Genomic DNA, 27,539 nt, shown 5'->3' on the forward strand with positions numbered 1-27,539 from the left:
TGGTTGAGCGTGATCGGCTATACGCTCAAGAGGGCGGAACCAGGAGTTGTGATTTATAGTTTTCTGCTGTCCCTGGACCACTACTGTCTGCTGCCTCCCACTACTGTAATTACCATGTGTAATTACACTATTATTATTATTATTACTATTAGAATAGTACTGTTGCCCATTGCATCAGCAATAGAGGAGAGGAGAGGAGAGGAGAGGAGAGGAGAGGAGAGGAGAGGAGAGGAGAGGAGAGGAGAGGAGAGGAGAGGAGAGGAGAGGAGAGGAGAGGAGATGAGAGGAGAGGAGAGGAGAGGAGAGGAGAGGAGAGGAGAGGAGAGGAAAGTTATCACTTTTCCGAGATAGTCTTGTTATTCAAACCATGTTCTCTACAAAAGCATGATACAGAGGAAGAGTGCAGAGCAAAAAGACTCTGCAGATGATGTGATAAAGGTCAAAAAGGACCATGTTGAAAGGTTGAAGAGTGTATTGAAAGTGGGAGAATAAGAACAGAAAGAGGTATCCTGCACTGTAAGCTGTCCAGCATTGTAGTATGGTGTAAGTGTGATATTAATTAGATTTGGGGTTTTTTAAACAACGTGGAGGGTGTTGTGACTAGTTAACAATTTAACTTCAACTGCATATGTGGTTTTATTTAGCATTATGTTATTTGTAGATTACTTTATGTCCTCCTACATCATAGCTGCATCCCGTTCATGTGCTCCAAAGTCTGCTAGTCTGAATTTGCCTTGTGCCTTACAGCATCTCCTAGTGGGCACATTGCCCACTTTCTCCAGCCCCATGAAAACTAATGCTTTGAATAATCTGATTCAGTCAATACCTTGGCAAATAAGAGAACTCGACATCTTCTGAGCTTGTTTATCAGGTAGATTTCTCTGCAGTGTTTCCATTATGCATCATTTTTGTTTGCTGTTTTGTAGTCAAGGTGGGTGTACAGCTCACTACGCACAGATTTTGATAACACATTTGTATCTGTCTGCATCAATTATAGTTTTGCTTAGAGGCAATAAACCATTTTACATATTAGAGCTAAATTTCTTTCTTTTCTCAAATTAATCATTTTGGTATTTCTACCTAGAAAGGGACTGAATCACCTATTTCTTCTGCATGACAGCTCTGAACTCATAATAAGACCTGGCAATGTGCTCTGGTCAGTGTCATTTATGCTGTAATTGGCCTAAGGGTGTAAAGGGCAGCCATGAATCAAAGAAAACTGAAGAATAACTGGCTTACAGTGACAGGACTGATAGAGCAAAATGCAGGTCGATGCTTCAAACAAGTTTCAAAAGGAAAAGAATTTACGATTTATGATACAACATGCATTAATGCAACCAGACGGTCTGGTGATGATTACACGAATGAATAAATGCATGAGAGTTCATCTTGTCATCTTGTACCATCACTGTGCTTTCCACAAGGGACGTCCAAACACACCTTTAGCCTACAACTTGATTTTCTTAGGGTCCAAGTTCCCTCAAAACAATCGAATTGAATTGCAAAAATATTCTCATAATATGTTTTTAACCTGCCAGGAAGTCCATCAGCAGTACAGAGCATCAGTCTCTTTGGTTACAAGACAATACACTGTCTGAAGGCTCAACACTTCCCAATTCTAAATTATGATAAAAGATGGCAATATACAAAAGTTTGTAAGAGGAGTACATCCAAAACAATAAGTTAAATACGTTTAATAAAATGACACAAACGATCTCACTTTTTGACCAAAAAAGATCCAAGTAAAATCCCTAATCATGCCAATACTGACATATCTTTTAAGATGCACATTGAAACACAGCCTGTTTGATATCAACTATGTATATAACCTTGCCAAGGACCATCTGTGTTTCTGTCCCACATAAATAGTTTCAATATTCATCCATATTTACTAATTTATTTCACTGTTTACTCTTAAAGACAAACCGACATACTCAGGAGGGTTTCTACATACATTACACTTGTTGTTAGAGCAAATGCACCTAGAATCAACAAATATATTATGGACCACAGCTAAACAATCTGAAAGCCCATAAACATGGTGCTGGCAGCATTGCTGCTGTTTTAAGGGTTAAATCAAGGGTCACATGAATGATTGGGGTTATACGGAGGATGGGGTTGTGCTGTTCACACTGATATTATAGCTCATTAGAGAAAAAAACATGGTCTCAATCGATCTTAGTGGCCACAAGCTCAAGTGTTTCTGGGTGCATTTGTGAGCCATTGATTTTTTATGGCTTATTAAAAGTATGAGTATCTTACTATACACAGAGATGTGGAAGCAGGTTTAGCAGGAAATAGAGGTATTGATTGGTTCATGAAGCTAGGGTTTACATTTCAAATTCCACCATAGAGACAGGATTTGACACAAAAACAGTGCCTGACTAAAAGACAGTCCAAGACATTTTCAGACAAATCCTAATGAGTCATACATTTCTCTGTCCTGTCTTTAAAAACACAAAATGTAAATGTTATCTCATAATAGACCTTAATGATATTGATTACAACAACTATAGTAACACATTTTGTGTCAAATGACTGAACTCATATAAAACCTATGCATCTCTGTAGCTGATTGGGGCTAATGAAGTGTGAACGTGTTTAATTAAGTTTGCTCACTCTGACTTTCAGCATATATCAGCCCTCTTTTTCAATATACTGTAATTACTTCAACATGAGGTTTTACAACATTAGGCTACAAAACCTTATTTACATCAGATTTTTAGGTCTTCATTATACCCTGGGGATAAAAAAGTCATCTTACTCTACTCTTACATCGTATTACTGAAGATATCAGTAAAATCATCTTTCATTTGCAGGATTAAGGTAAATAGTCTGCACTCTTTTTTTTTTACCTTTTCGGAAGCTAAGGCACTTTAAACTGCATCAGCCACACCAGAAAGGCAACTTAGTTTACAAGATTGAGACAACTCTGTGCGACATAGATCTTTCATATTCATTTTATAAGGCCCTAGTGTAACCCTCCCAACCCTCCCAACCCCCCCAACCAGACTGTAAAATCTATCAAGCCAAATTTCAGGATCAATGGCTTTGGGCTTATCCCTTGGGGGGGTCACCACAGCAAAGGGCTGGATGCCCTCCTTGCCGCAGCCCTCCCATTTTAGGTGTGCTGTGGGTGCCACCAGGGTGGCTCTTGTTGGCTTGGCAGGGCGACCCCTGGTGGGGTGGGATTCAAACCCGCAGCTTTCTGCATCCCAACTCAAGGCTCTACGCTGAGTATTGAGGCACCCCGCCCTCCACATTTTTTAAGGGCCCACCTGGTGTTGGGGCTTTGTATAGAACAATGCACAATACAATGCATAATATTTTAATTGAATATTATTAACTAACTAATTGGGAAATGCTTTTACTGTGCAAGAGTAAAAAGTACAATGTTTGACTTTGAAACGAGGTAGTAGAAATAGAAAATAAGAAACCACTTAAAAGTCCTGAAGTGAAGTACAAATAGAGATTGAAAACTCAAATAATTATAATTTAAAAAATAATTTTATTTATTTTAGTCTGTCTCTATATGGCCCTGTGAGAGACTGGCGACGTTGGGACAGGCCCCAGACCCTATAACCATATAAACAACTAAAATAATAGATAGATGGATTTTTAGCAACATAATAATTAAATTTATTCCGGTTCATCAAATTTTTATTTCCATTTTTGAACAGTAGACGTCAGTGTCGCTACTTATTGCAGCTTTCGTCATATGTGACGACACCAGGAATGAGGAAGTGTTAGACTGGGCGATCTGCTGATAGGTATATGCATCGGCCTCTATATAATGTTCATCAACATGCTTGTTGCATAGCAAAATCAACCACATTCACTGTAAGTTATGGGTGTTTTTACTTTTGCTTTGACGAAAGTTTGTGTTTACGACAATGAAGCTGATCTGCTTTCTAACTAACTAGACTATTAACTAGTCTGTCTGGTGTTTTGACAGCTTTGCTGATAATCCTGCTCCCGTCGTGCACATTTCTTTGCCTGTGGTAAAATGTCTTCTGGCAGAGAAGGATCCTGGAACTTGATTTCGGCTGCAGTAGTCATTGTGTTTCTGCTGGACGCTGTTGTGTTTGCGCAGGCGAAGGTAAAACCTGGATACAGACTGGAAGCAGTGACATGCACAGACTGGTTGGCAGCGTGTCTGCAGGTTTTAAACAAAAGGAAAAAAACAACAACATTGGTCATGTAATAACCAATAAGGTCTTAAATATCAGATTTCAGTAAACACAAGCCTAAAAAAAACAACAACATGCACCTGTTAATCAGTAGTTGTACACCACAGGAGAGGCCTGACAAAATGTGGCCTAAACGTACCTTGTAAATAACTATTGTTGATATCATTACTATAAGATTGAGTCATAATAATCATAATAATAATAATAATAATTTCATGTTATGTGGTATTGCAAAGGGGTTGAACTTTAAAGGTTTTACATTTGACTTCCCAAATGCAGCAGACAATTAGCTTTAATCTTATAAATATTTCTTTTCAGTGCCATTCTATGTGTATGACTTTTCTGTACACCTAACTGAGATGGAAAAAACTAGTTTGCCAATTCAATGTCCTTGTAAAGCTTATAGGTGTAGGTTTTTTTGTACATTCATTTTTTTATAGTTTTGTATGTTTTCATTTGGTTGAAGAAGACTTGGGAAGCGTTTTTAGGGTTATCCTTTTGATTTAGTTGTGTTCACTTGTCAAACTTTTCTTAAAATATACATTTCTTGTCAGTCCAAAACATTTGTGTCTTTCGAACTGGAATACTTTGTGTATTTATTAAATAGTTTCTAAGTCTTAAATTTGCTGCCCACTGAAGAAAAGGGCTAAAGGCAATGTGAGAATATGTGGCACTGATCTATAACACTGAGTGAGCAGTTACTCAAGTTTGAAAACATTTTGACCCAATGTGCTTGACAATTGCAGAGTTTTGAAGATGTTCGCTGCAAGTGCATCTGTCCTCCATACAGAAACATCACGGGCCACATTTATAACAGAAATGACTCTCAGAAGGACTGGTAAGAGAAACACACCAATAGAAATTAAGCTCAGTATAAAGTTGAATTAGTTGCTTTACAGTATGATGATATATCTATCAGCTGTGTATACAGCAAATGTCACACATGTGGACACTACTCACTGCACAGTTTTGATGTTTTACAGTAACTGCCTCCACGTAGTGGATCCCATGCCAGTGCCTGGCCATGATGTTGAAGCTTATTGCCTGTTGTGTGAGTGCAAGTATGAGGAGCGAAGCAGCAACACTATCAAGGTATTGACTTTCTGTAAACAAAGGAAGGTGTTTTATTATCTAAGTCTAAAATCTGTCTCAACTGAGAAATTGTCTTACACCATTAACAGCATGGTTTTTAAGGTAATTGTAAAAATAATATTCATTGGAAAATCCTGTCAAAGACAAACAGGAAAAAATATTGCGTATTCCTGCATTGCATAATTACATTACTTTCCTCTTACATATGTGTGTTCACCTGCTTGTCATAGGTAACTATCATCATTTACCTATCTGTGGTGGGGGCACTGCTCCTCTACATGCTATTTCTGCTACTGGTTGATCCTCTTATTCGCAAACGTGACCGTTATACCCAGCCGCTGCACAACGAGGAGGACTCTGAGGTAATTATTCAAAGAAAAAATCTGTGTATGCTGAATTAAATAAAATGTGCAGTCTAATGTGAAGTCCTTGATTAAATTTATTTGTGCTTTTTGTGTGTACTTTTAGGAGATGCATCCGCAGGTAGATGGCGGCCTAGCCAGAGGAAACACAGTGTTGGAGCGGGTTGAGGGAGCACAGCAGCGCTGGAAAAAGCAGGTTCAGGAACAGCGCAAAACTGTCTTTGACCGCCACAAGATGCTTAGTTAAATTGTATGGTTGATCTCAAAACTGGTTTTGGCTACGCGACTTACCTGGGCTTAGCCCTATTACACAATTACAAACTACTTTGTCATTCTTCTGTACTGCACCCTGTAAACTAGTAGTTCCTCTCATAGAAAAAGTGAAATACTGATTTAGCAAGAGGGTTAGCTGCAGTTCTGCAGAAGCTGCATGGTTGTGCACTCATAATGTCTAGAAACTTCATTTTAGCCATTTACATTGCAGCTGATATGGAATGTTTCCACAAAGACGGAATCTTTCTGTCTATTTAGGTAGAATGTGAAAAGCTTTAAGGCTTTCTTATAAAAGGTTTTTGTTTGACTACTGTACCTGCTAATTTGGTGTTATATTAGGACGTTTTTTGCATTATAAACACAGAACAGGTAAGCTTTCTAATAGCGATGATAGAGGATTCTATGTTTACAATTTCTAACTTTGCACCAATTTAGATTAGGCCTGTGTCTTTTGCTGTTTCTCACCTTGTGTGCGTGAAGGAGATGTGATGATTCACAGCTTGCAAAACAGTAAAGTCTACTAATAAGTGTTGCCAGGTATGTCATCCACCACTGTTTCGCAGAGTATGATGGAACAGACTTTACAATGCAAAGACAGAAATAGAGAACTGGGTATTTTACAAAACTTTAATTCTCAAATGAATTAAATCTCTGCTACTGAATAGCTTAACGCAGAATATCTTATGTGCATCATTATACTGCTCATAACACTAAACTATTGACGCTCTTTGTTGGGGAATTTGTAATATGATGAGCAAAGTCACACTGACTCACATTACCAAATGCACGATGTGAAATGCTGAAATTAGCTTTTGTGCAACTGTCGTTGAAGTTTGTTTTTAATTGATTTCTAAGTATAATTTATATTGGTGGTATCAATATTTGATATTTATATTTATCTCAGTTCTACCTGCAGTATTGTACTGCTTATGTCTATACATTTGGCTTGATGGCAAATAAAACAAAAACAAAAACTAATCCTCTGGTTGAGTATAAGATTTTTGGTCATTCGTCCTAATGGCTGGGAAGATTTTTTTATTTATTGTTTTCCTTTTGGAAACGCTAAGCTATTATTTATCAGCACTAGGTGGTGACAAAGTACATAGTATGTTTTGGCCCGCTGGACGTTCATTTCGTTTGACAGTAAAACATTGTTTTACATTTACCGCCAGTTTTACCTTTTTATATGTTGAGGAGGAAACACTAATGTTACTAGTTGTGTAGTTTTTTGTATTGTAGTATTATTATTATTATTATTATTATTATTATTATTATTATTATTATTATTATTATTATTATTATAACTATTTAGGATAATTAACCTTTTTGGCTTTAGTTTAAATTATGTGATCTGAACAGTTTTAAATATTGTTTTACAAAAATCCAAATGAGTTATTCAAAGAAAATTTGACTCTCCTGGGTGCTGAAGTCTTTGATTTCGATTAGATGTAGAGTTTTAGCTGAAATTATTGTGTAACAGTTAATAATATTGACAACATGTTTCTGCTTAGAAATACATTGTAGTGTATTATAAATGTTGCATTAATTAATGATATAGTGCTTATAATTGCTGAACTGGGGGGCAGAGCAAATCGAATTGAAGGTTCCTCCAAGTGATGTCATTTGGAGGCATTGTTCAGCTAAAAGTAGAGAGAGATTTTGTTATTTATGTACATGTACTACCAAAACTAGAGCCATAAGAAGCAAGTTCAAAATCAGTGAAGGCATCCTTTAAGATACCACCCCCCCCCCAAAAAGCTGTCTTTGTGCTCTCATCTGCCCCTGCTGTCCGACCCTAACCCACCCTACCCTTGATCCTATCCACTCCTTTCTTCCACCTTCTACCCACCCCCAGCCCTTTTACCCATCCCCAAGCATGGCCTGTCAGTGGTTCACAGTCTAAATTTAAACTACAGCAGTGCCAACTGCTCCTCCAGCCATTGGACTCCTGTTAATTTTCTCTGCCAAGGGGTTTTTTCTGTCAGAGGCCCTCAGCCAGCAGGACAGGGCCACAGATTCAGCAGGAGAGGAGAAGAGGAAGAGAGAGCACGGTGGGGGAGCACAGGCAGGATCACCAGGTCTGGGAATTTGGGGGCCTTCACAAGGAGGAGTTGTACTCTGCCTCAGTTTGGGATTATATAGTAAGGAGGCGCATTTTTCCAGGACTGGGAGCCTGTTTCTGGTAAAGACATCAAGATGGCAGCCAACGCAGAAGCGGCAAAGCCGGTCATCATGAACGAGGAGGAGCTGAAGAGGAAGCAGAGGGAGAAGCTGAAGAAGCTACAGGCCACAGGAGGCAACCCTCGACCTGCAAGATCCCTCTTCCTCTTCACCCTTAAAAATCCTTTCCGCAAAGCCTGCATCAACATTGTAGAGTGGAAGTATCCTTTACATGATGCACACCTGCATACATCTACAGTATACATATACAACACAGGGGCAAGTTTGTTTTTTTTTGTAGACTTTAGCTAAAAAAAACAAGCTTTTAAACTACTACAGAAGTTTAATTTCTGAGTAAATAAAAATTATTTTTATCAGCCATGTTGTTTGCCTGTAATAAGCAAACTCCTTTTCAATTCTGTGTTAACACGGTCCCTCCACATTTAAAACTTTGATTAATCTCTATGTGCTTTGTCAAAATCTAACTGGTAGCCCTCATATATATTTATCCCACGATCATCCGAAACATTTGTCTTGAGTATAGAAATTATTTATATCTGACATATAAAAACAATAAAAGAAGCTGCCTCTTTAGCCTCCTGACTAGCTCAGATTCTGCTTTTAGGTCTTCTGAAATGCTGTCACACTGTGAGGCTTGAAGCCTGAGCACAGGGCAGAATGCTGAGTGATGTTAAGGCTCCTATAGGGGATTACAACCTGAAGTCCATTCCTGGATAATACATATTTTCCATCCAAAATAGAATCAGCCATCATATCTACCCAGTGACAACAGCGTTCTCTTCACAGCATTGTAAAATAAATAATAATAATAAGAAGAAGAATAAATGACATTATGGTGTAAATATTTTTTTCCTAAACTGTTTATTGAAATATATCCCCATATGTTTAACAGTGTTAAACATAGAGGGTTTTTTTGTTTGTTTTCAACTGCAGCAGTTTAATCACATTGGTATGTGGTTCTGGGACACAGGGCAGGGGTGCTGTCTTCAGAGCTAAATTACAAAAATTATAAAACTACCTGTAACTACATAAAACGACTTTACTTATTGTTTGAAAAAACAATCAACATCCCATCCATGCTCAGTCTTAATAAATAAGTGTGTTAAAGAACGGCACGGTTTTTATTCCTGATGATTGGTCTGTGTTTGGTTTGGTCGTATTCTTGGGTTGTGCAGCTGTCCCACAACATCACAGCAAGACATGATGCTGACCTAGCAGGGGCATTCTCTTAGAGAGCCCCCTATGGGTGAGAATGAAACAACACAGCAGACAACATTACAACCTGTCAACTGCTCACTGGCTACCCAGTGAGCTATTTAAAAAAAAAAGATGTTAAGGCAGCATGTAGAGGATCTTATTATTGTCTACAGGGCCGTAGAGCTATTTAATTTGTTTTGTTACAACATATGACATAAACAAGAAGGCAACTCGCACAGATTAAGAAATGCTGCTCATGTTTCTTACCCTTATGTTTTCACGCAGTATTACCATGAATTATTTCAAGTTAATTTCATGACTTTTTATTTTTATTTCATTTAAATGCATCATTGTCATGATCCTGAGTTTCTCCATCCAGAACCTTTGAGATCATCATTTTATTGACCATCTTCGCAAACTGTATAGCTCTGGCTGTTTTCCTGCCCATGCCCGAAGAAGACACAAATAACACCAACTCAAGCTTGGTGAGTATGAGGATGAGCAAACACCCTTTCTTTGATGTGTGTGTCATCACTCTCCGAGAGGTATTGCCCCTGTAATCACTGATATTTGTATTTCATATTGTGTGTGTGAGAGAGAGAGAGAGAGAACAGCTGTATAAATCACTGTGTAGCAGTTAGGTTTATGCCAGAACAGTCCAGGACTTTATGGTCACTGCTCTACACAACAAGCCACATTAAAATGCCTTCAGACACAACTCAGTTCTTTATTTGGAGTCCAATCTGTGTCAGCAGAGGAACATGTCATCGGACAGCTGTGCTGCTGGTTTATCCTTCAGCTGCAATGAATTTCTCCTCTGAACCTCAAAGAGAAAGAATATAACTGTTTGTGGGATGTGATGTGTGAAAAATGTTCACCTGCATGAATTAAAGTTACACGTTACAAAAATGTTTCTCATAATGCCAAAGGACAGATATACAATTATTCTATTTACAATACTTTTTCAACAGTAATAATAGAACTTAAATTAAAGATACCTCCTTGACAGTAGCTAGTGGCTAGTGTTTGACAACTGAACACTGCTGGTGTGTTTCCAGGTTTGTGCACACTCCTGTCAATCTGTGGGTAGCTAATAAAGTACAGTACAATCAAGTGACTTCACTGGGTGATGGAATAAGTTTGCTCGTATACAGTGTACGCATGTATTTGTTGTCTTTGTTTGTGATGTACCACCACTGGTGTCATGGTGTTGTTGATGCTTCTATAAGAAGTTTACTTCTACTACACTGCCTCTTACACTGTTTTCTAATGTAGAGCCATGAGGCACTGTCAACAGTAAACTCCACATACAAACAGATCAAAGTCTAGAGCAGTGTTGTTGGTACACAGTCACTTCACCTATACCCCAAACCACATTGCATCAGCAGGTATCTGCACCTGAAACCTTGCTCACCACAATGCTCCCAAATCCTCCTTACTCATTAGTGTGCCACTCCTCAGGGCGTAGCGATGTAAGAGGAGCCGGTCAACTTCACCCCCACCTTGCTGGTAGAAGTAGGTCAGCCCAGACAGTGTCACCTCACTGGACATTTGTGGAGATTCCACAAATGTTGTCTCATGTAACAACACTTATAATAGTTAGTTATGTTTTACTTGTTGCTCCACTTGGTAGAATCTGAATTGCAAAATTGCTTATGTTTAAAAATGTAGGTGTTGTTAATAAATGCAATTTTGGCCTTAGAGGTGGTAATTGATTAGGGGTTTGGGGACTGGCGCTGGGTGGTTCGGCCAAACAATATTAACCTGATTTGTTTAGAAGGATCAAAGAGAAATAAACAGCATTCATAATTTATAGTTGACAGAGCAAATTAACTCTCAAAGTTTGATTGTAACTGAAGCTGGGGCTGATTCCCTAGAAGCTCTATCATAATTTTATCATATTACAACTTCTCCTAGAACATTTTTATTTGTGTCAGTGCTGAAAAGTGGGAAATCTGTCTAATTAGGACAATTTTATGTAGCTTTTGTTAGATAATATGTGCGAGGACAAAACGCATCTATAACTTAAGTAAAAGTAGAAAATCATACCCATAGTGTTAACTGTCAGAACTACAAGTAAGTTGCACAGACTGTCCTGTTTCAGTATATTTAATAAAGTATAGTACGATTGGATCATAATTATTGATGAATTACTGTGCAATCATCACTAGTGATGCAGCTTCAAAAAGCAGGGCTTGTTTTAACTCCAGAGAAGTTTGTAAGAAGAGGTGTAAGAAACTCATTCATGGTTATAGGAGGCAATTAATTTCAGTTATTTTTTTTCCAAAGGGGGTGCTGTATTAATTTAAGGGTGCCAGTAATTTTGTCCAGTGCATTTTTTGGGTTCTGTGTGATATTTTTATAAAGTTTGACTTTTCTTCTCTGTTTTTGTTTTGTGTTGTTTCAATGCAAACAAAAATAATAAGCCTGTGAATACAAACTACACTAGAATTTATTATAATAATGAGAGTATGTTAAATAACCACATTTTTACAATAATTGCAGAATTCAAGAAAATGGTAGAATATTTGCCTGTTAAATGTACTGGAGTAGAAGTATTAAGTATAAAAGTAAGTCATTAACTGTTGTTAAGTACAGTAATTGAGTTAATGTACTTGGTTACTTTCCACCATTGCTCATGAGCAACATATCTTTTTAAACAAGGTGACGTGTGTTTAATTTGGAGCAAAATAAGCTAAGAGGCTGTCAAAGCTAAGGAGTTGAATAAATGCCAGTAACATCTTTGTCATAGACACTAGCAGGTGCTCACAGGCCAAAGCCATTCCACATTTTCTAAAAGATTGAACCTGCGATTGTGTCACATACATTTTGTAAGGTATAATTTTGTGGTTTGTGTTTGTCTTCTGCAGGAGAGTTTGGAATATATATTTCTAATCATCTTCACATTAGAGTGCTTTCTGAAGATAGTCGCCTATGGGTTTGTGTTCCATGAAGGCGCCTATTTACGGAACTGTTGGAACATATTGGACTTTGTCATCGTCTTCATGGGGTAAGATGAGCTCTAGGCCACAGGCAGATATCTCCGCTGCAAAGGGCCACAGCTTTCCTTGACCACTGTAACTAAAAAAAAACTGGTCAAAACTTGAAAATGGATTTGTCTATGTACAGTTGTGCTACTTTTTATGGAAAATAATAATACATTTCAAGTCGTCACAGCAACAGTTTTATTGAGGTACATGCATATGGCTCTAAATGCCTTTTTTCCTGCAGTCTCTTCACCTTTGCCTTGGACACTATCAATAAGATAGCAGATGTACCAGTGGAGAAAGGTGGGGGATTTGACATGAAGGCACTGAGAGCCTTCAGAGTGCTCCGACCCCTACGCCTCGTCTCTGGAGTCCCCAGTAAGAATGTGTGCTTGAATTCACTCATATCTCAGAAACACTGAAGAAAGGCAGATTTTTTTTTTGTTCTATTTTTCCCAGGGATCAAGCACATCATTCCACATTATTTTAAATCTGCCAGTGTTAGGCAAAATGTTTTCCATTGGTCAAATGTTAAATTAGGTTCTTTGGGTTTTTTTCAGTTAACTGGCCATTAAAACAGCAATGAAATACACATTATATAAAATAAGGACAAAGAAGAGAAAACAACACAACTCATAAAACAGCTGAACAAAACAGAGATTAGGATACTAAAGCCCCAAATATTCTGGAGACAGTGATTTGTTTCTACAGCATTGTACTATTTTGGTTTTACTGTGCACCTTTAGGCCTGCAGGTGGTGATGAACTCCATCCTCAAGGCCATGCTGCCTCTTCTACACATCGCCCTGCTGGTCTTTTTATTGGTTACCATCTATGCTATCATGGGACTGGAGCTCTTTAAGTGTAAAATGCATAAGACCTGCTACTACGTTGACACAGGTACACTGTACAATAAGTTATTATCTATACCGTTATATATTTTGCCTTGTAATCCACTAAAGCTTCAAAAATAATGTGTATTTCTTCTCTTTTTACACAGATATCTATGCCACAGCAGAGGGTGAGCTGCCTGCACCTTGTGCTCAGGCTGGTAATGGACGGCGCTGCAATATCAATGGCTCTGAGTGTCGGCCAGGCTGGGAAGGTCCTAACAATGGCATCACCCACTTTGATAACATCGGCTTTGCCATGCTGACTGTCTACCAGTGTATCACCATGGAGGGATGGACCAAAGTGCTCTACTGGGTCAGTAACGCCATGTCTCATGTGTTGTTTTTAGAGTGGAGGAATTGTGCTCTTGCCACCTCAGCAGGTAACTATGTGTTGATTGTGGAGAGCATATCTTAACAGAGGTCATTGTTTGTGTTTGTTGTCATTTAGGTTAATGATGCCATAGGAAATGAATGGCCCTGGCTCTACTTTGTTCCCCTTATTCTGGTGGGCTCCTTCTTTGTCCTTAATCTGGTTCTGGGTGTGCTCAGTGGGTAAGGCAAATTTTATCTTAAATACTTTATGCTGTTTGCATCTTGCTACTTGACATGTTGACTTAACTGTTTTTATTTCTTTTTTTCTCTACTCAGAGAGTTCACCAAAGAGCGAGAGAAGGCCAGGTCACGTGGTGAGTTCCAGAAGTTAAGAGAGCGTCAGCAGCTGGATGAAGATCTCCATGGCTACATGGAGTGGATCACTCATGCTGAAGTCCTGGATGCTGACCGAGAGGGCAAAGGTCAGCATATAAACCACCTCACCGGTCTTTCATCTCATATTCAGATGCTTTTGAATTACAACTGTTATTCTCTTGTCAGGACTGCTGCCTTTGACAAGTGGAGATTCTGAGACAGACAGCCTGTATGACCTGGAAGGAAAGAGTAAAATTGTGTACTACTAGTGAGTTAACTTTCAAATGCAGAAATGTTGACATACAATATCAACAGTCGCTTTGCATAATAAGCCAGAACTATTTTTGTGTTTAGCCGTCTAGCCCGTCGCTGGAATCGCTTTTTAAGGATGAAATGCCTTGTATATGTGAAGAGCAGGAGTTTTTACTGTGTAGTGATGTTCCTCGTCTTCCTCAACACCTTGACCATAGCGACCGAGTACCATCACCAGCCTGACTCGTTCACTTCCCTACAAGGTTGGTGATTAATATAAACACATGTGTAAATACATATTGTTTTTTTTTTCATCCCAGCTTCACAAAGTTGTGACTCTTTTCTCTTATCTCAACAGATGTTGCCAGTCGTGTCCTGCTGGTGCTGTTTGTCCTAGAGATGTTTGTGAAGATGTATGCTCTGGGTCCCAGAGCATATTTCATGTCTCTTATTAATCGTTTTGATTTCTTTGTGGTGCTGTGTGGCATCCTGGAGATGATCATGTTTTCTGCAGGGGCTGTGGCTCCCTTGGGTTTCTCAGTGCTCAGATGTATCCGGCTGCTGAGAATCCTCAAAGTCACGAAGTAAATACTCTAATACTCCCCCCTTAAAGGATCACCTAGAATATCTGTTGTCTGTTGAACATCTGTATAACTGTTGTAGTGTAATTTATAACACCTCCTCTCTTAACTGGTTTGCAGGTACTGGACCTCTTTGAGTAATCTTGTGGCCTCTCTCCTCAACTCTGTCCGCTCCATCGCCTCCCTGCTCCTCCTTCTCTTCCTCTTCATCGTGATCTTCTCCCTCCTCGGCATGCAAGTGTTTGGAGGGAAATTCAACTTTACAGACCACAGACCCAGACGCAGTAACTTTGACAACTTTCCTCAGGCTCTCATCAGTGTGTTTCAGGTGAAGCATGACACTTTTCATACACACACATTTTTTGCCTTATCTGTTTTGATTAGGTGATATCTTGTTAAATTAAGCAGTAAGAGTATCTAACCATGCTTCTACGCCTCCCATTTCAAAATCATTGTTTATTAATGTTTCACTTTCTTTCAGATCCTGACCGGAGAGGAATGGACCACTATCATGTACAATGGCATTATGGCCCATGGAGGGCCCGTCATCCCTGGCATTCTGGTTACCATCTATTTTATTGTCCTCTTTGTCTGTGGAAACTGTATCCTTCACATAAGTTCACAATGTTTAATAGATTTAACATGGCATAATACATAGCAATAAAGTAAACCAAAATCCCAATTTGTGTTTTCCTGAGCTCAGGGCGATTAGATATCCTCCTCAATGTTTTCTTGGCCATTGCTGTCGACAACCTGGCCGAGGCTGAGAGTCTGACTTCAGCTCAGAAAGAAAAGGCAGAGGAGAAGTTAAGAAAGAAACTACTGAGGTAAAATAAACAATAGTAAGTAAGATTGTCTGCTCTGTCTACAGTACACATTCCTCTTTTCTCTTTAATTATTTTCCCTTGTTGCCCTCAAGGTCCAAGATGCCTGATAAAACTGATGAGGAGAGGGAGAGGATAGCTAAGAAACTGGCAGAGCAGAGGGCCAAGATTGAGGGCATGCCCACCACAGCCAAGGTTAGTGCTGCTTCTTGTATGATGTTACATTTTTACTTTCAATGCTTATATATTAATCCAAAGCATAAGCAGCTATAAGACATATTTTTGTTTTTTTGTTTTTTCAGCTTAAAATTGATGAGTTTGAATCCAATGTCAATGAAGTAAAAGATCCTTTCCCACCTGCCGACTTCCCAGGTATTTTATACATTTCTCACCTCTGAACCACATTTCTCAGAGCTCTAGTTCTAGTTCTGATTGCAGGAATTCATATGATTAAACTGGTTGTTTACTAGTCCTGCAGTCCTGGCTGTGTTATAGTATAAGTAAAGTAACCCCTTGTTATTATTAGACTGTGCCAATTGATATTCAATTCAATTCATAGCAGGCTTTAAAGTTGGGCTACCTTCACACTACTCTGGTGAATACCATATAAAGCCTACCACATACAGTACAGGAAGTTTCTAAAAATATTGTTTTTCTGGATCTTTTGCATTTTCTCTCTGCCTTGCATGTTATGGTTTGACATGGCTACCATTAAAAAACAGATTTGTCCCCATTGAATATTCAGTGTTTTTTTCTTCTGCGTGGTAGGTGATGATGAAGAGGAAGAACCTGAAATCCCACTCAGCCCCCGGCCGCGACCCATGGCCGACCTGCAGCTAAAGGAAGAAGCAGTTCCACTCCCTGAAGCCAGCTCCTTCTTCATCTTTGGTCCTCAGAACAAGTAAGAACCTGACTGTCCTCTGGCGTATAACAACATGAAGCATTTGTAGTCTGTGCTTACGTTTCTTTATTCGCTGGTATCTAGGTTCCGTAAGCTGTGCTACAAGATCGTCAATGCCTCGTCCTTCACCAACTTAATCCTCTTGTTCATCCTCCTCTCGTCCATCTCACTTGCAGCTGAGGACCCCATTGATCCCAAGTCCTACAGAAACCAAGTAAAATTTGGGTCTAGCCCCACACAAACAATGGAAATGAACTGTTGAAAAAGGCCAAAAAAGATAATAATCCATCTCCCTGTGCCTTTTCTCTAGATCTTGGCCTATGCAGACATTGTCTTTACAACTGTGTTTACAATTGAGATTGTGCTGAAGGTAAAGTCATGTATATTTTGTGTTATTTTATGCCATATTTTGTTGTTGCGATCCATTGAAATTGACGTGCCAACTATTAGATACCAATGTTTTTCTTCTGAAGCTGATCATCAAATCTGATAATTGTGAGCTAAAGGTTACAGCTACCATCTCAGCTCACTTAATGTTGCTTCTGACAGACAAAAGATTTGTGAAACAGCATGATGAAAGCCACAGGATAGAGTAGAATCTTCCTTTATTATATGAAATAAAAGATCACAGTAATAGTAAAGTTGCTCTGCTCAGTTGTAACTACTTTTTTCAATGATGTCACTGACAGTACCGGTGGAAACAATTTCATACTTTGACACGTTGTTGCTTTGTTGTTTTCTGTGATGACGGACTGACAGATGACAGTATACGGAGCGTTCATGCACAAAGGTTCCTTCTGCCGTAACTCTTTCAACATCCTGGATCTGATTGTGGTCGGAGTGTCGCTGCTGTCTATGGGAATGGAGTGAGTTTACCTTTCGTTATTTTCACATAAGAAATATAGAACATCTCCACTTTTTCATTACATTTTTCATTTTTAGTTTTCCCAAACCTGAAATATCAAGGCTGCTTTTTGTTGTATGTTAAATGCAGATCCAGTGCCATCTCTGTGGTGAAGATTCTCAGGGTGTTGAGGGTACTGAGGCCCCTCAGGGCTATTAACAGAGCTAAAGGGCTAAAGGTAAACCTGCATAATTTTTAACCTGCTCAAATATTAAGTTTTCAAGTATTCAAATCTCGCTTAAATATACTATACAATAAAATACTCCCTTACAAGTAGACCTCCTCTATACTAGACCTTCCTCTTAAACCACACAAGTACTTGTTCTGTTGACAAATGGACCCTGTGAATAATATAATTGCAGAAAAACCTCATTAGATGAATTATGTTATGAGCCACATTTGTTTGCAGTATGTCAAGATGAGGCAATTTATGTACTTCATATGAAGTTAAGTACTTAATGTCCAGGGCCTATTCTCAGATTGAAGAGAAAATGGAAATAAATTACAGATGATATTTAGAAGATGATATCACAAGTCAAAGCCAAAAGGTCTTGAAACTCTATGCATCTTCAACAATGTGTTTTATTTTTCAAGCTTTGAAGTTTTGAATTAACTAGTTATTGAGGCTGTTGTGTAATAAAATGGACAATATTTCCCACTGAAATATCAGGCATAAAAAAGCACAGAATGTACTTCCAAATTACAGTTTAGTACTTGAGTAAATATAGTAACCACCGCACATTTCCAAAAAACCTGCACCATATTTTGAGTAACATGTTTTCACGGTTTGTCTCCACTGACAGCATGTGGTCCAGTGTGTGTTTGTGGCCATCAAAACTATCGGCAACATCGTCCTGGTCACCATGCTGCTGAATTTCATGTTTGCCTGTATAGGAGTGCAACTCTTTAAGGTAGATTATTTATAAAATTTGATACTGAGACCACATACAACATGATCCTGTAGAAGTCACATTTCCAGATTTATCTACTTTAAGCATAGAGGCTCTACTGAATAGCTGATAAATGTCACTAATCCTCTCTCTGCCAGGGTAAATTTTACAGCTGCACAGACCCATCCAAAGTGACAGAGGAGGAATGCCAGTAAGGCAAAAAAAATTTCACACTTCATAGATTTATGTATTAAAGCCATACTGCTATTTTAGAGTGACCATCATCTGCATCTGTTTCCAGGGGGTTCTTCTTGAAGCACATGGAGAATTCCTTAAAAGACACAGTGGTGGCTAAGAGAGAATGGCTCAACAGTGACTTCAACTTCGACAATGTGCTCAATGGCATGCTGGCTCTCTTCACTGTTTCCACATTTGAGGGCTGGCCAAAGTACGCTCAGTATAAATTTTGATTTAACAAATTGCATATTCGATGGGATTTTTCATTGAGTTAGAAGACAGAATATCTCATTATGTGGATATTGGTTTGGAAGTAATTCCATTGCCTGGAGCCAGAGATGGTAAAACAGACAATATTTCTGTTTTAATCTGCTAAATTATAGATTTAATCAATACAGATTAGCTTTATTGGATCTCTGGTCTTTGTCCTCGCAATTTCTGTTCTTCTCTCAACATCACTCCATTTGTTCCCAGACTATTATACAGAGCCATTGATTCAGCCCAAGAGGACATGGGTCCTGTCTTCAATAACCGTGTGGATGTCTCCATCTTCTTTATCATTTACATCATTCTCATTGCTTTCTTCATGATGAACATCTTTGTGGGCTTTGTCATCGTCACCTTCCAGGAACAAGGCGAGCAAGAGTATAAGAACTGTGAGCTGGACAAGAACCAGGTGCACTGAGACCCCTCAGGGATGGATGTGTTAACAATGAGAGAATCAAGTCTTTCCCATGGTAAAATGGCTAATGATTTTTCTTTTAACTCACCTTCTGTTTAACCCACTTTAGCGTCAGTGTGTGCAGTATGCCCTGAAGGCCCGTCCTCTGAGGTGCTACATCCCCAAAAACCCCTACCAGTACAGAGTCTGGTACATAGTCACTTCCTGCTACTTCGAGTACCTCATGTTCTTCCTCATTATGCTCAACACGCTGTGTCTGGGGATGCAGGTATGTAAATCAAGGTCAGGTTCCAACCTAAAAACACAGATTATTCTGTAGTGTGGCTGCTGACAGAAAGTTTTCAGTCTCAGTATTTACTATGTTTGATGTAAAGGTAAGTATTTCTATGCCAAATCACAATAGCTCAGTGTTTGTTATAGCATTTAATTAATGAGAGCATGAACATTTAAAGCACTATTGAAAATATGAAACACTGCAACTTTCCACCAAATCCCTGACTAATTATTTGGGGGGGATTTAGGAGCACATTAACTCGCAGTGCCCTACATATTCCTTTGGAAAGGCTTACTGTGCATGGACCAAACTTTCAGTAAACTTTCAGTATTTGGCTTGATTTATTTATGTTTAAATTTTACTCATAAATACCATGAGCTACAATGACTTGATCAAACAAGTTTATTTTTACTGACAATGAATAATAACAAACTTTTTTGTTAACTTTTTGCTTGTTTGTTTGATTGTCATGCATATTTAATGATATAGAGAAATTGTTGTAATGTTAAACATTTTTTCTTCACTAAACCTGCTTAGTTTCAACACAATGTTAAAATAACATTAAGACTGGCTTCCCTTCTGAACAGCACTGTAACCAATCAGACCATGTGACCAAGCTGTCAGACATGCTGAACTTGATCTTCACTGTGCTCTTCACTGTAGAGATGATTCTCAAACTTATGGCCTTCAAAGCGAGGGTAAGGGCTCCAGTGTTCCTCACCTAAATATTTTCCCACCCAGTCTACTGTCTTACTGCAATGCTTTATCTACAGGGTTACTTCGGAGACCCCTGGAACGTTTTTGACTTCATTATCGTTGTTGGTAGCGTTGTTGATGTTATCCTGAGTGAAGTCGATGTGAGTATGAATGACACAACATGTGCTTTTGAATCTGTTCTAATGAATTCCACAGATATCAGTCTCGCTACAGGTGAAGTCCGAATCGAGAAAGAGATTCCAGTTATAACGACACAATTTATTTATTCAACTCTCTGACAGAAGAGTATGTATTCGTGGCTCAACAGCTAATTGGTGCAGAACAGCAGAACTGGTTAACAGGAAATGGTTTGTACTGTTGTTGGCCACTTCCAGCTTGTCCCCTTTACACACATCCACTATCCGGATTCATTTCCATCTTCACCACAAATCCATCAAACCTTCCATTAGTCCCACAGTTATCCATTACAAGAGTCTGAGTGACCTGATGTTTTGTATGTGTTGTTTAAACACTTATTGTGAAAAGAGCACAGTATCACTGTTTACTCTCACTGTCACTGATTTTTCTGCTATTCTTGCACTGCATTGTACTCATCTATTTTTCTACACCCCATCCTCTCTTTCTCCTATTCACCTATTCATTCACTTATTTTTCTTCACCTTTTACTTTTTTTTTCATCACCCCCCCCACCCCCTCCACCCCTTCACCTTGCTCCTCATCTGTCTATCTTCCACAGACTGCCCTGGCCTCCAGTGGAGGGCTGTACTGTCTCCATGGCTGTGCTGTAAATATCTGATCTGCACTGCACTGCACTGCTGCATGAGCCTTGCTGTGTGAGCACTTCACTACGTTCTCTACTAAACTATAGCTGGGCTGTACTGAAGTGTGTGTGGCTGGTAAAACATCTCTTACTGTTCATAAAAACAGGTCTACATCCCAACAGTTTAAAAAATCACAGCAAGTATTAATGATGGTGTGGTTGACTCAGAACTGTCAATGTTTTGTCATCAAAGTGTGTGTATTTTGTTTATTTCGCATGAGTTACAAGGTGCTGCAGCTGTTTTTTCTAGTTTTGAGCAACTAAGACCTTATAGCTTTATAAGTTATTAAAAGTGGAAAATAGGTGTTTTTCATTTTAACCCAATTTAGTATTAATCTTGATATTGTACCATAATATTGTTGATAAATAATTTGTCTGCTGCCATTGCTTTAGAAAGTATTTGGATTCCTTCACTTTTTGCACAATTTTTAAGCTCAATGGATATAGATTTGTGTTTGTCTCATTAATCTACACCAGGTAACCAACAATAACAAATTGACTTATTTTTTTTTGCAAATTAATGAAAATTAAAAAAACAGAAGTATTCAGACCCTTTTCTGTGGCACTGAAAATTGTGAATCCTGTTTGCCTTGAGATAATTCTGGACTTTGACTGGAGTTAACCTGTGGCAAATTAATTTGTTTTTATATTGCTTAGAAATGCACACACCTGTTTCTAATGCCCCATAGTTCACACTACACTGTGTTAGTCCAAGAAATTCACTGTAGTGGTAAAATTTCTTGGCAACAAATCTTGGCCAGTGTGTAAAACAAGCACTGGTGTTGGTATTCCCTTCTTCTTGAAAGCTTTTAAGAAGGTGGGAATTAACCTCCCAAATCCAGGTATGAGAAGTTTGTAGAGACCAAACAAAGGAGACTGTAACTGTATGCCATGTTTTCTTTATGGTTTATTCTTTGTAGATTTGTGGAAAAAAATGACAGATTTATGCATTTAAAATAAAATCTACAACACAAAAAAATAGCAACAAGTAAAGGGGTATGAATGCATTTAAAGGTAATGACATTATCTTATTGATTATAAGATAATTATTATCCATTATTATTTTTATCATTATCATCATGATTAAAAATATATAACTTGTTTAACTCATGCAATCTACTTTGTGCAGGACACAAATCCTATGCAAGCTATTGCGGTAAGCCTAAACTCTCCCAATATTTATTTATTTTACATTTTCTGTTTTTCCTCTGTTTCCTTTTTCTCAGCTGCTCTGTTTCTTTTTGTCCCTAGGCTTCTGAAAATGCTTCTGTATCCATCACATTCTTCAGACTCTTCCGTGTAATGCGTCTGGTCAAACTGCTGAACCGCTCGGAGGGCATCCGTAATCTGCTGTGGACCTTCATCAAGTCCTTCCAGGTTTGTTACAGTGTGGCCTTGTCATTTTTATTCTCCACTCAGCTGCACTGTGGTGTCTGACTGTGTGGTTCTGGTCTTCAGGCTCTCCCTCATGTAGCTCTGCTCATCATAATGCTCTTCTTTATCTACGCTGTCATTGGGATGCAGGTACAGATTTCCTTATTTATAATAAAAGGAAAAACATAAAAAAATTCAGTAGGTCTGCATAATGATAAATCATAAGTTGATTACATATATGTAGATGAATTTACTGTGTCTTACAGATCTTTGGAAAAGTAGCTTTAGTGGACGGCACCCAAATCAACCGCAACAACAACTTCCAGACATTCCCTCAGGCTGTTCTCATGTTATTCCGGTGAGCCTGTCTGTGAGCCAGGGGGAGTATTGAAGGTTTGTGGTTGCAAGGTCATGAACTAAGCTGAGATCTCACTGTGGCTGCTGAACATTTATGTGTCCAGATGTGCCACTGGAGAAGCTTGGCAGGAGGTCATGATGGCTTCAATGTATGGGAAGAAGTGCGACCCCAAGTCTGACTTCCTGCCAGGAGAGGAGAACACCTGCGGGTCCAACTTTGCTGTCTTCTACTTCCTTAGCTTCTATTGTCTCTGTGCCTTCCTGGTGAGAAGCAGCAAAGAAGTCAACATTTATCATTTAACTGCATTAATATTTGTTGTTTTTAGCTACAATCAAATGACAAAAACATATCATTACCTTAAATATGTTGAATTAAAAGCATTTTTGTATAATTAGCTGTATTATCCTGTGTATTTCAGATCCTCAACCTATTTGTAGCTGTCATCATGGACAACTTTGACTACCTGACCCGTGATTGGTCTCTCCTTGGTCCACATCATCTGGATGAATTCAAGAAGATCTGGGCTGAATATGACCCTGAAGCCACGTGAGCCTGATCACAACAAGGAAATCCACATATTAGATAAGTGGAACAACCACCGTCACTCAGGATTTCTCTCTGATTTAACAGGGGAAGAATCAAGCATCTAGATGTGGTAACACTCCTGCGACGCATCCAACCTCCACTTGGCTTTGGCAAGTTTTGTCCTCATCGTGCGGCATGCAAGGTACATACAGAAAAAAATACCTTTACATGCTAACGTTAATTCATGTAATATGTGCTCATTTAAAAATATACACTAGGTGGAGTAGCAGCAATGCTATTGTTTTGTTAAAAAATTATTCAGATTACTACTGCCTTTCTTCCCCTCTGCCTTATCTTTCATTTTAAATATCTGTAAATCCCTGTTTATTTGTTAAAATTTAGTGTTGTCCTAATTCCCTCTCTCTAGCGTTTAGTTAGTATGAACATGCCTCTCAACAGCGATGGCACTGTCACCTTCAATGCCACTCTGTTCGCTCTGGTCAGGACGGCTCTCAAGATCAAAACAGAAGGTACAGAACATCAGTGTCTTTCTTATGCTGTTCGTGTGTTGGCATTGTATTGTTATTCCATTCATAAACAATTCTGAACAGGTAACTTTGAGCAGGCCAATGAGGAGCTGAGAGCCATTATAAAGCAAATCTGGAAACGCACCAGTATGAAGCTGTTAGATCAGGTCATACCCCCGATAGGAGGTGAGTGTATCAACATAAATTAAACTAGTTAACTGAATTTACCTCTACAGAGTAAATCATTATTTTACACCCTGTGACTGGTCTGGTTATAGATGATGAGGTGACTGTGGGCAAATTCTATGCTACATTCCTGCTCCAAGACCATTTCCGTAAGTTCATGAAGCGTCAGGAGGAGTACTATGGCTACCGGCCCACAAAGAAGAGCGCCTCAGGCCCAGAGATCCAGGTGAGCAGTCTCGTGTTTAACAACAATGCTAAAAAAATAGTTTTCTCTTTGCACTAGATTTACTGTTATCAATGATCACCTTAAAGTGTAAGACCTGGTGATATCTCAGCTGTTTATTTTTCTTACACCGGTACCCAACAGCATCCTTCTTTCCTCTTGTGCCACTTCCTCCGTTTTTCAATAGGCGGGTTTGAGAAGTATTGAAGAAGAGGCGGCTCCAGAGATGCACAGGGCCATTTCAGGAGACCTTCAAAATGAGGAAGAGATGGACAGAGCTATGGAGGAGGTTGGAGAAGAGCACATTTTCCAGGTGAAAATCATTATCCGCAACAAAAAAGACAGTGTATCCGTACACACATTGTGCATCATGGTTGTCCCTGGAAGAACTTTTTTTTTAAAATAATAACATGATCCCTGATGGGTGGAAAACGTTTTATACAGACACACTGCATCTTGTCCTGACTCTGTCTTAACATAAGGTAGAGAAACTAAACCATAATCCAGAATTATGCACTAACCTGTCTGTGTGCTTGTCTTGCAGCGTTCTCATGGTCTGTTTGGTAACCGGGTGGACTCATTCGCCACTGAGCCTGCCAACCGTCAGTCCCCACAGGTGACCAGCCAGAGGCCCCTCCAGTTCTCTGAGAGCCAGCCTGAGTCTCCTCCAAACTCCTCTGCCTTGGAGCCCACTACTGAATTTTTCCCTACAAAGAGCAACACTAACAACAATGCCTTTGCAGAGTGAGCATCATATAACATATGCATACTGTGATGACATTACAGGGCGAGGTAATTGGTGGCAATCTTTGTTGTGTTTCAGATTTTCATTTGAAAGAGAAGGCAGCCCTGAAGGGTCTTACAATCCCAGTGAGGATGTGGAGCCAGGTACGGGGGGCGAGTTCTTCACAGACCTCACAATAGTTGTAGGAAACTATAGTTATTTCATTATAACTATATTTCATTCGTTATTGCTTCTTTGTGTACCCCCACATATAAATATAAACACGCACACATTCGCATGCTACGTATGCACACACATCTCGACACAGTAGAAAGGTATTTTATTAAAGGTCGTTATGACAGGAACCCCTGACAAAACAGCCCTCTATAGTTGGTTATTTGCAAATTATAAAACTGATCTTTTCATAATATCTTTTGAATAACATATTAGCCCGACTCCCTTTATTCATAGTCTGTTTAAGGACAACAGACTTGCTTTCTTTTGTATTGTAACAGGTTTGACAGTGTTCTTCCAGCCACTGTCAACACACTGTAAACTTAGTTTGGGAATTTGAACCCTAAATATCAGAAAAGGAAATGCAAAAACATTGTTTGGATATATCTGATAAATAACTAATCGCGTTGCAAACTCTTTCCTGCAATAGATTATTTTCAATAATGATTTTTCTTTTTTAATTATCATTTTTAAATAGGATGATAATTTTGTCTGTATCATATTTGAACTCCATTTTCATTATCTTTGATTAAATAATTTTTTTGTTTGTTTTTATTTTTTTCCAGACTCCAGACACTCTTGGAACTTCACAGTGAGAAAAGACAAAACTCAGGTAATAGGTGTCTGTAAGGCTTATTTGGTGTACGGAGATGGCACGAGAAAGCATGCTCATTAATGTGTGAATGCTTTTCTTTCCAGTTCCCTTATGACCCAAACTACGGTGACAGTGAGAGTCAGAGCTCACATTCTGCAGCTGATCGGCTTGTCCAGGAGGTAAGAGAGAGAGGGTCTCGGGCTGTCCATCTCTAAAATCTAGATATCTACAATCACTTATAGTAAAAACTGTATTCTCACTAGCTAGAATTACAATTAAAGATATTCACATTAATGTTTTACTAAAAGAAATTGTATTTCAAGATAGCTATAATTCTGACTCCACTTTTCAAAACTATATTTATTATCTAAAAGTATAAGTGGCTTTATTACCTAGGCTGGATGTATATTGCAGATATCCATAATTCAATTCTTCCTTGTTAAAAAGAGCCTCTTATATAACGTACACACGACACTCTAAAACGTTACTTTTCATTTTCCAGACTCTGGAAAAGGGTGGTCTGGTGTCTCTGGCCAGAGACCCTGGATTTGTGTCCATCACTAAGAAGGAGATGGCTGATGCCATGCACATCCCCCTTTCTGAGATGGAGGGCGTGGCTCAGGGAATTCTTAGCAAACGCTCGGGCAGCATCGCCTCAGTGAAAAAAAGACGTCCCATTCCTGTCCCTCCTCCAGCTCCAGCTGCAGCAGCACAGCAGACAGCGGAGCCAGATCCAGCTGTGAGGAGAAAGAGACGTCCAATTCCCAGGATTCCCTATGTCCAGGAGCCGGCTGACGCTGACTCCAAAGTTTAGAGACTGCTAGTTGACTTTACATGGTTAATTTTACAAACGCAGGTGGCACTATGTCACCTCACATTATGGTGACAACCTTGACGCGAGGCATACATACAGGTTGGCTCAGGTTCAATATATTGTAAAATGCGGCTGAAACTCAATCAAGGCAAAACAATATATCTAATGATGAAGTTAACATTTTAATCTTCAGATTAACTGAAATGAATAAAAATCTCAGATTAAACCTGCTGGCACACATCTTTCTTTCTAGAGGTTATCCATTCCACAGACCTATGGCACAACCATGTAAGTCAGGAGTGTCTTAATGAGGCCTCAGTGAGTGAGGCCAGACAGTGACGGGTGACAAAATGTCTACTGTGATATACAGGAGAATACAGGAGAAAGCAGCCGTCTTTAATCTTCTATAGTTCTGTGAGAAAAGTCGGAGAAAAGATCCTTGTAACTCTCAGTGTATCCTGGCCCAGAAAAGTTTAACTGAGTATTCAGTTTATGTTTTTAAAGGGGCTGTGGTACTATCAGCACAAGTTGCTTTTTTGTGGAGCAGTGTCTTCTGATCCATTAGGACTTGCTGTCTTTTAGCTTTTTGTTACTGAGGTTTTCTCCAGCTCACAGCTGTTTTTGAACGCAGTTGTTAGGAGACAATTTCAGAGAGAAAACACCTTTGCTTTTATTTTGGGTTACAAAAGGTACATATTGACTGAAAAAATGATTATGACAAAAAGGCGAATTAAAGAGTTGGTTCTATTTACAGCCATGCTGTAGTCTGACAGTGCATGTGATTTTGTTCCCCAAGTCACAGTAAGACTATGTACAGCTACAGGCTCTGTGTTTGTTTATATGAATATATGTTGGGGCCTGTACAGAGAATGTTTTGTCAGCATACCTGGAGTATGGTGGATTTAGCTTGAAAGTTCACAGGGGCTTATTATCTCATTTTAATCATATTTGCATGGGCATGATTTATTGCACTTTCATATTTTGTGCCTAAATGCAAACACAAACAAGCCTCCTAAAGGACTGTTTTTTCTGTTTG

The 27,539-nt window shown here is 38.9% G+C and overlaps 2 protein-coding genes across 3 annotated transcripts; both read left to right on the forward strand.

Moving 5' to 3' along the window:
- The first annotated feature begins 3,713 nt into the window (after nucleotides 1-3,713).
- On the forward strand, nucleotides 3,714-6,895 carry tmem9 (transmembrane protein 9). 2 transcript variants are annotated; one of them, XM_067528346.1, is made up of 6 exons: nucleotides 3,714-3,840; nucleotides 3,956-4,099; nucleotides 4,937-5,028; nucleotides 5,174-5,282; nucleotides 5,513-5,644; nucleotides 5,751-6,895. In XM_067528346.1, the coding sequence occupies exons 2-6, from the start codon at nucleotides 4,007-4,009 to the stop codon at nucleotides 5,889-5,891; spliced, it is 567 nt and encodes a 188-aa protein (XP_067384447.1). In that variant the 5' UTR covers nucleotides 3,714-3,840; nucleotides 3,956-4,006; the 3' UTR covers nucleotides 5,892-6,895. The 2 variants fall into 2 exon arrangements, with proteins under 2 accessions (XP_067384447.1, XP_067384448.1); XM_067528347.1 differs by lacking the exon at nucleotides 3,956-4,099 and having other exon boundaries at nucleotides 3,729-3,840.
- Nucleotides 6,896-7,317: 422 nt separating this feature from the next.
- Nucleotides 7,318-27,395, forward strand: LOC137140175 (dihydropyridine-sensitive L-type skeletal muscle calcium channel subunit alpha-1-like). Its single transcript, XM_067528344.1, has 45 exons — nucleotides 7,318-8,298; nucleotides 9,675-9,780; nucleotides 12,166-12,305; nucleotides 12,527-12,660; nucleotides 13,029-13,181; nucleotides 13,282-13,487; nucleotides 13,623-13,726; nucleotides 13,823-13,968; nucleotides 14,048-14,129; nucleotides 14,216-14,376; nucleotides 14,472-14,697; nucleotides 14,815-15,022; nucleotides 15,176-15,296; nucleotides 15,407-15,521; nucleotides 15,614-15,713; nucleotides 15,821-15,890; nucleotides 16,287-16,419; nucleotides 16,504-16,633; nucleotides 16,730-16,789; nucleotides 17,179-17,285; nucleotides 17,414-17,501; nucleotides 18,127-18,234; nucleotides 18,372-18,424; nucleotides 18,515-18,661; nucleotides 18,925-19,126; nucleotides 19,242-19,400; nucleotides 19,994-20,104; nucleotides 20,180-20,263; nucleotides 20,860-20,907; nucleotides 22,073-22,099; nucleotides 22,195-22,320; nucleotides 22,402-22,467; nucleotides 22,584-22,675; nucleotides 22,779-22,938; nucleotides 23,094-23,221; nucleotides 23,306-23,402; nucleotides 23,628-23,730; nucleotides 23,812-23,913; nucleotides 24,006-24,139; nucleotides 24,324-24,449; nucleotides 24,681-24,880; nucleotides 24,960-25,024; nucleotides 25,661-25,707; nucleotides 25,794-25,868; nucleotides 26,192-27,395. The coding sequence occupies exons 1-45, from the start codon at nucleotides 8,114-8,116 to the stop codon at nucleotides 26,501-26,503; spliced, it is 5,547 nt and encodes a 1,848-aa protein (XP_067384445.1). The 5' UTR covers nucleotides 7,318-8,113; the 3' UTR covers nucleotides 26,504-27,395.
- The last annotated feature ends 144 nt before the right edge of the window (nucleotides 27,396-27,539 follow it).

The sequence above is a fragment of the Channa argus genome, chromosome 13 (genome assembly GCF_033026475.1).
Source record: "Channa argus isolate prfri chromosome 13, Channa argus male v1.0, whole genome shotgun sequence".
Lineage (NCBI taxonomy): Eukaryota > Metazoa > Chordata > Actinopteri > Anabantiformes > Channidae > Channa > Channa argus.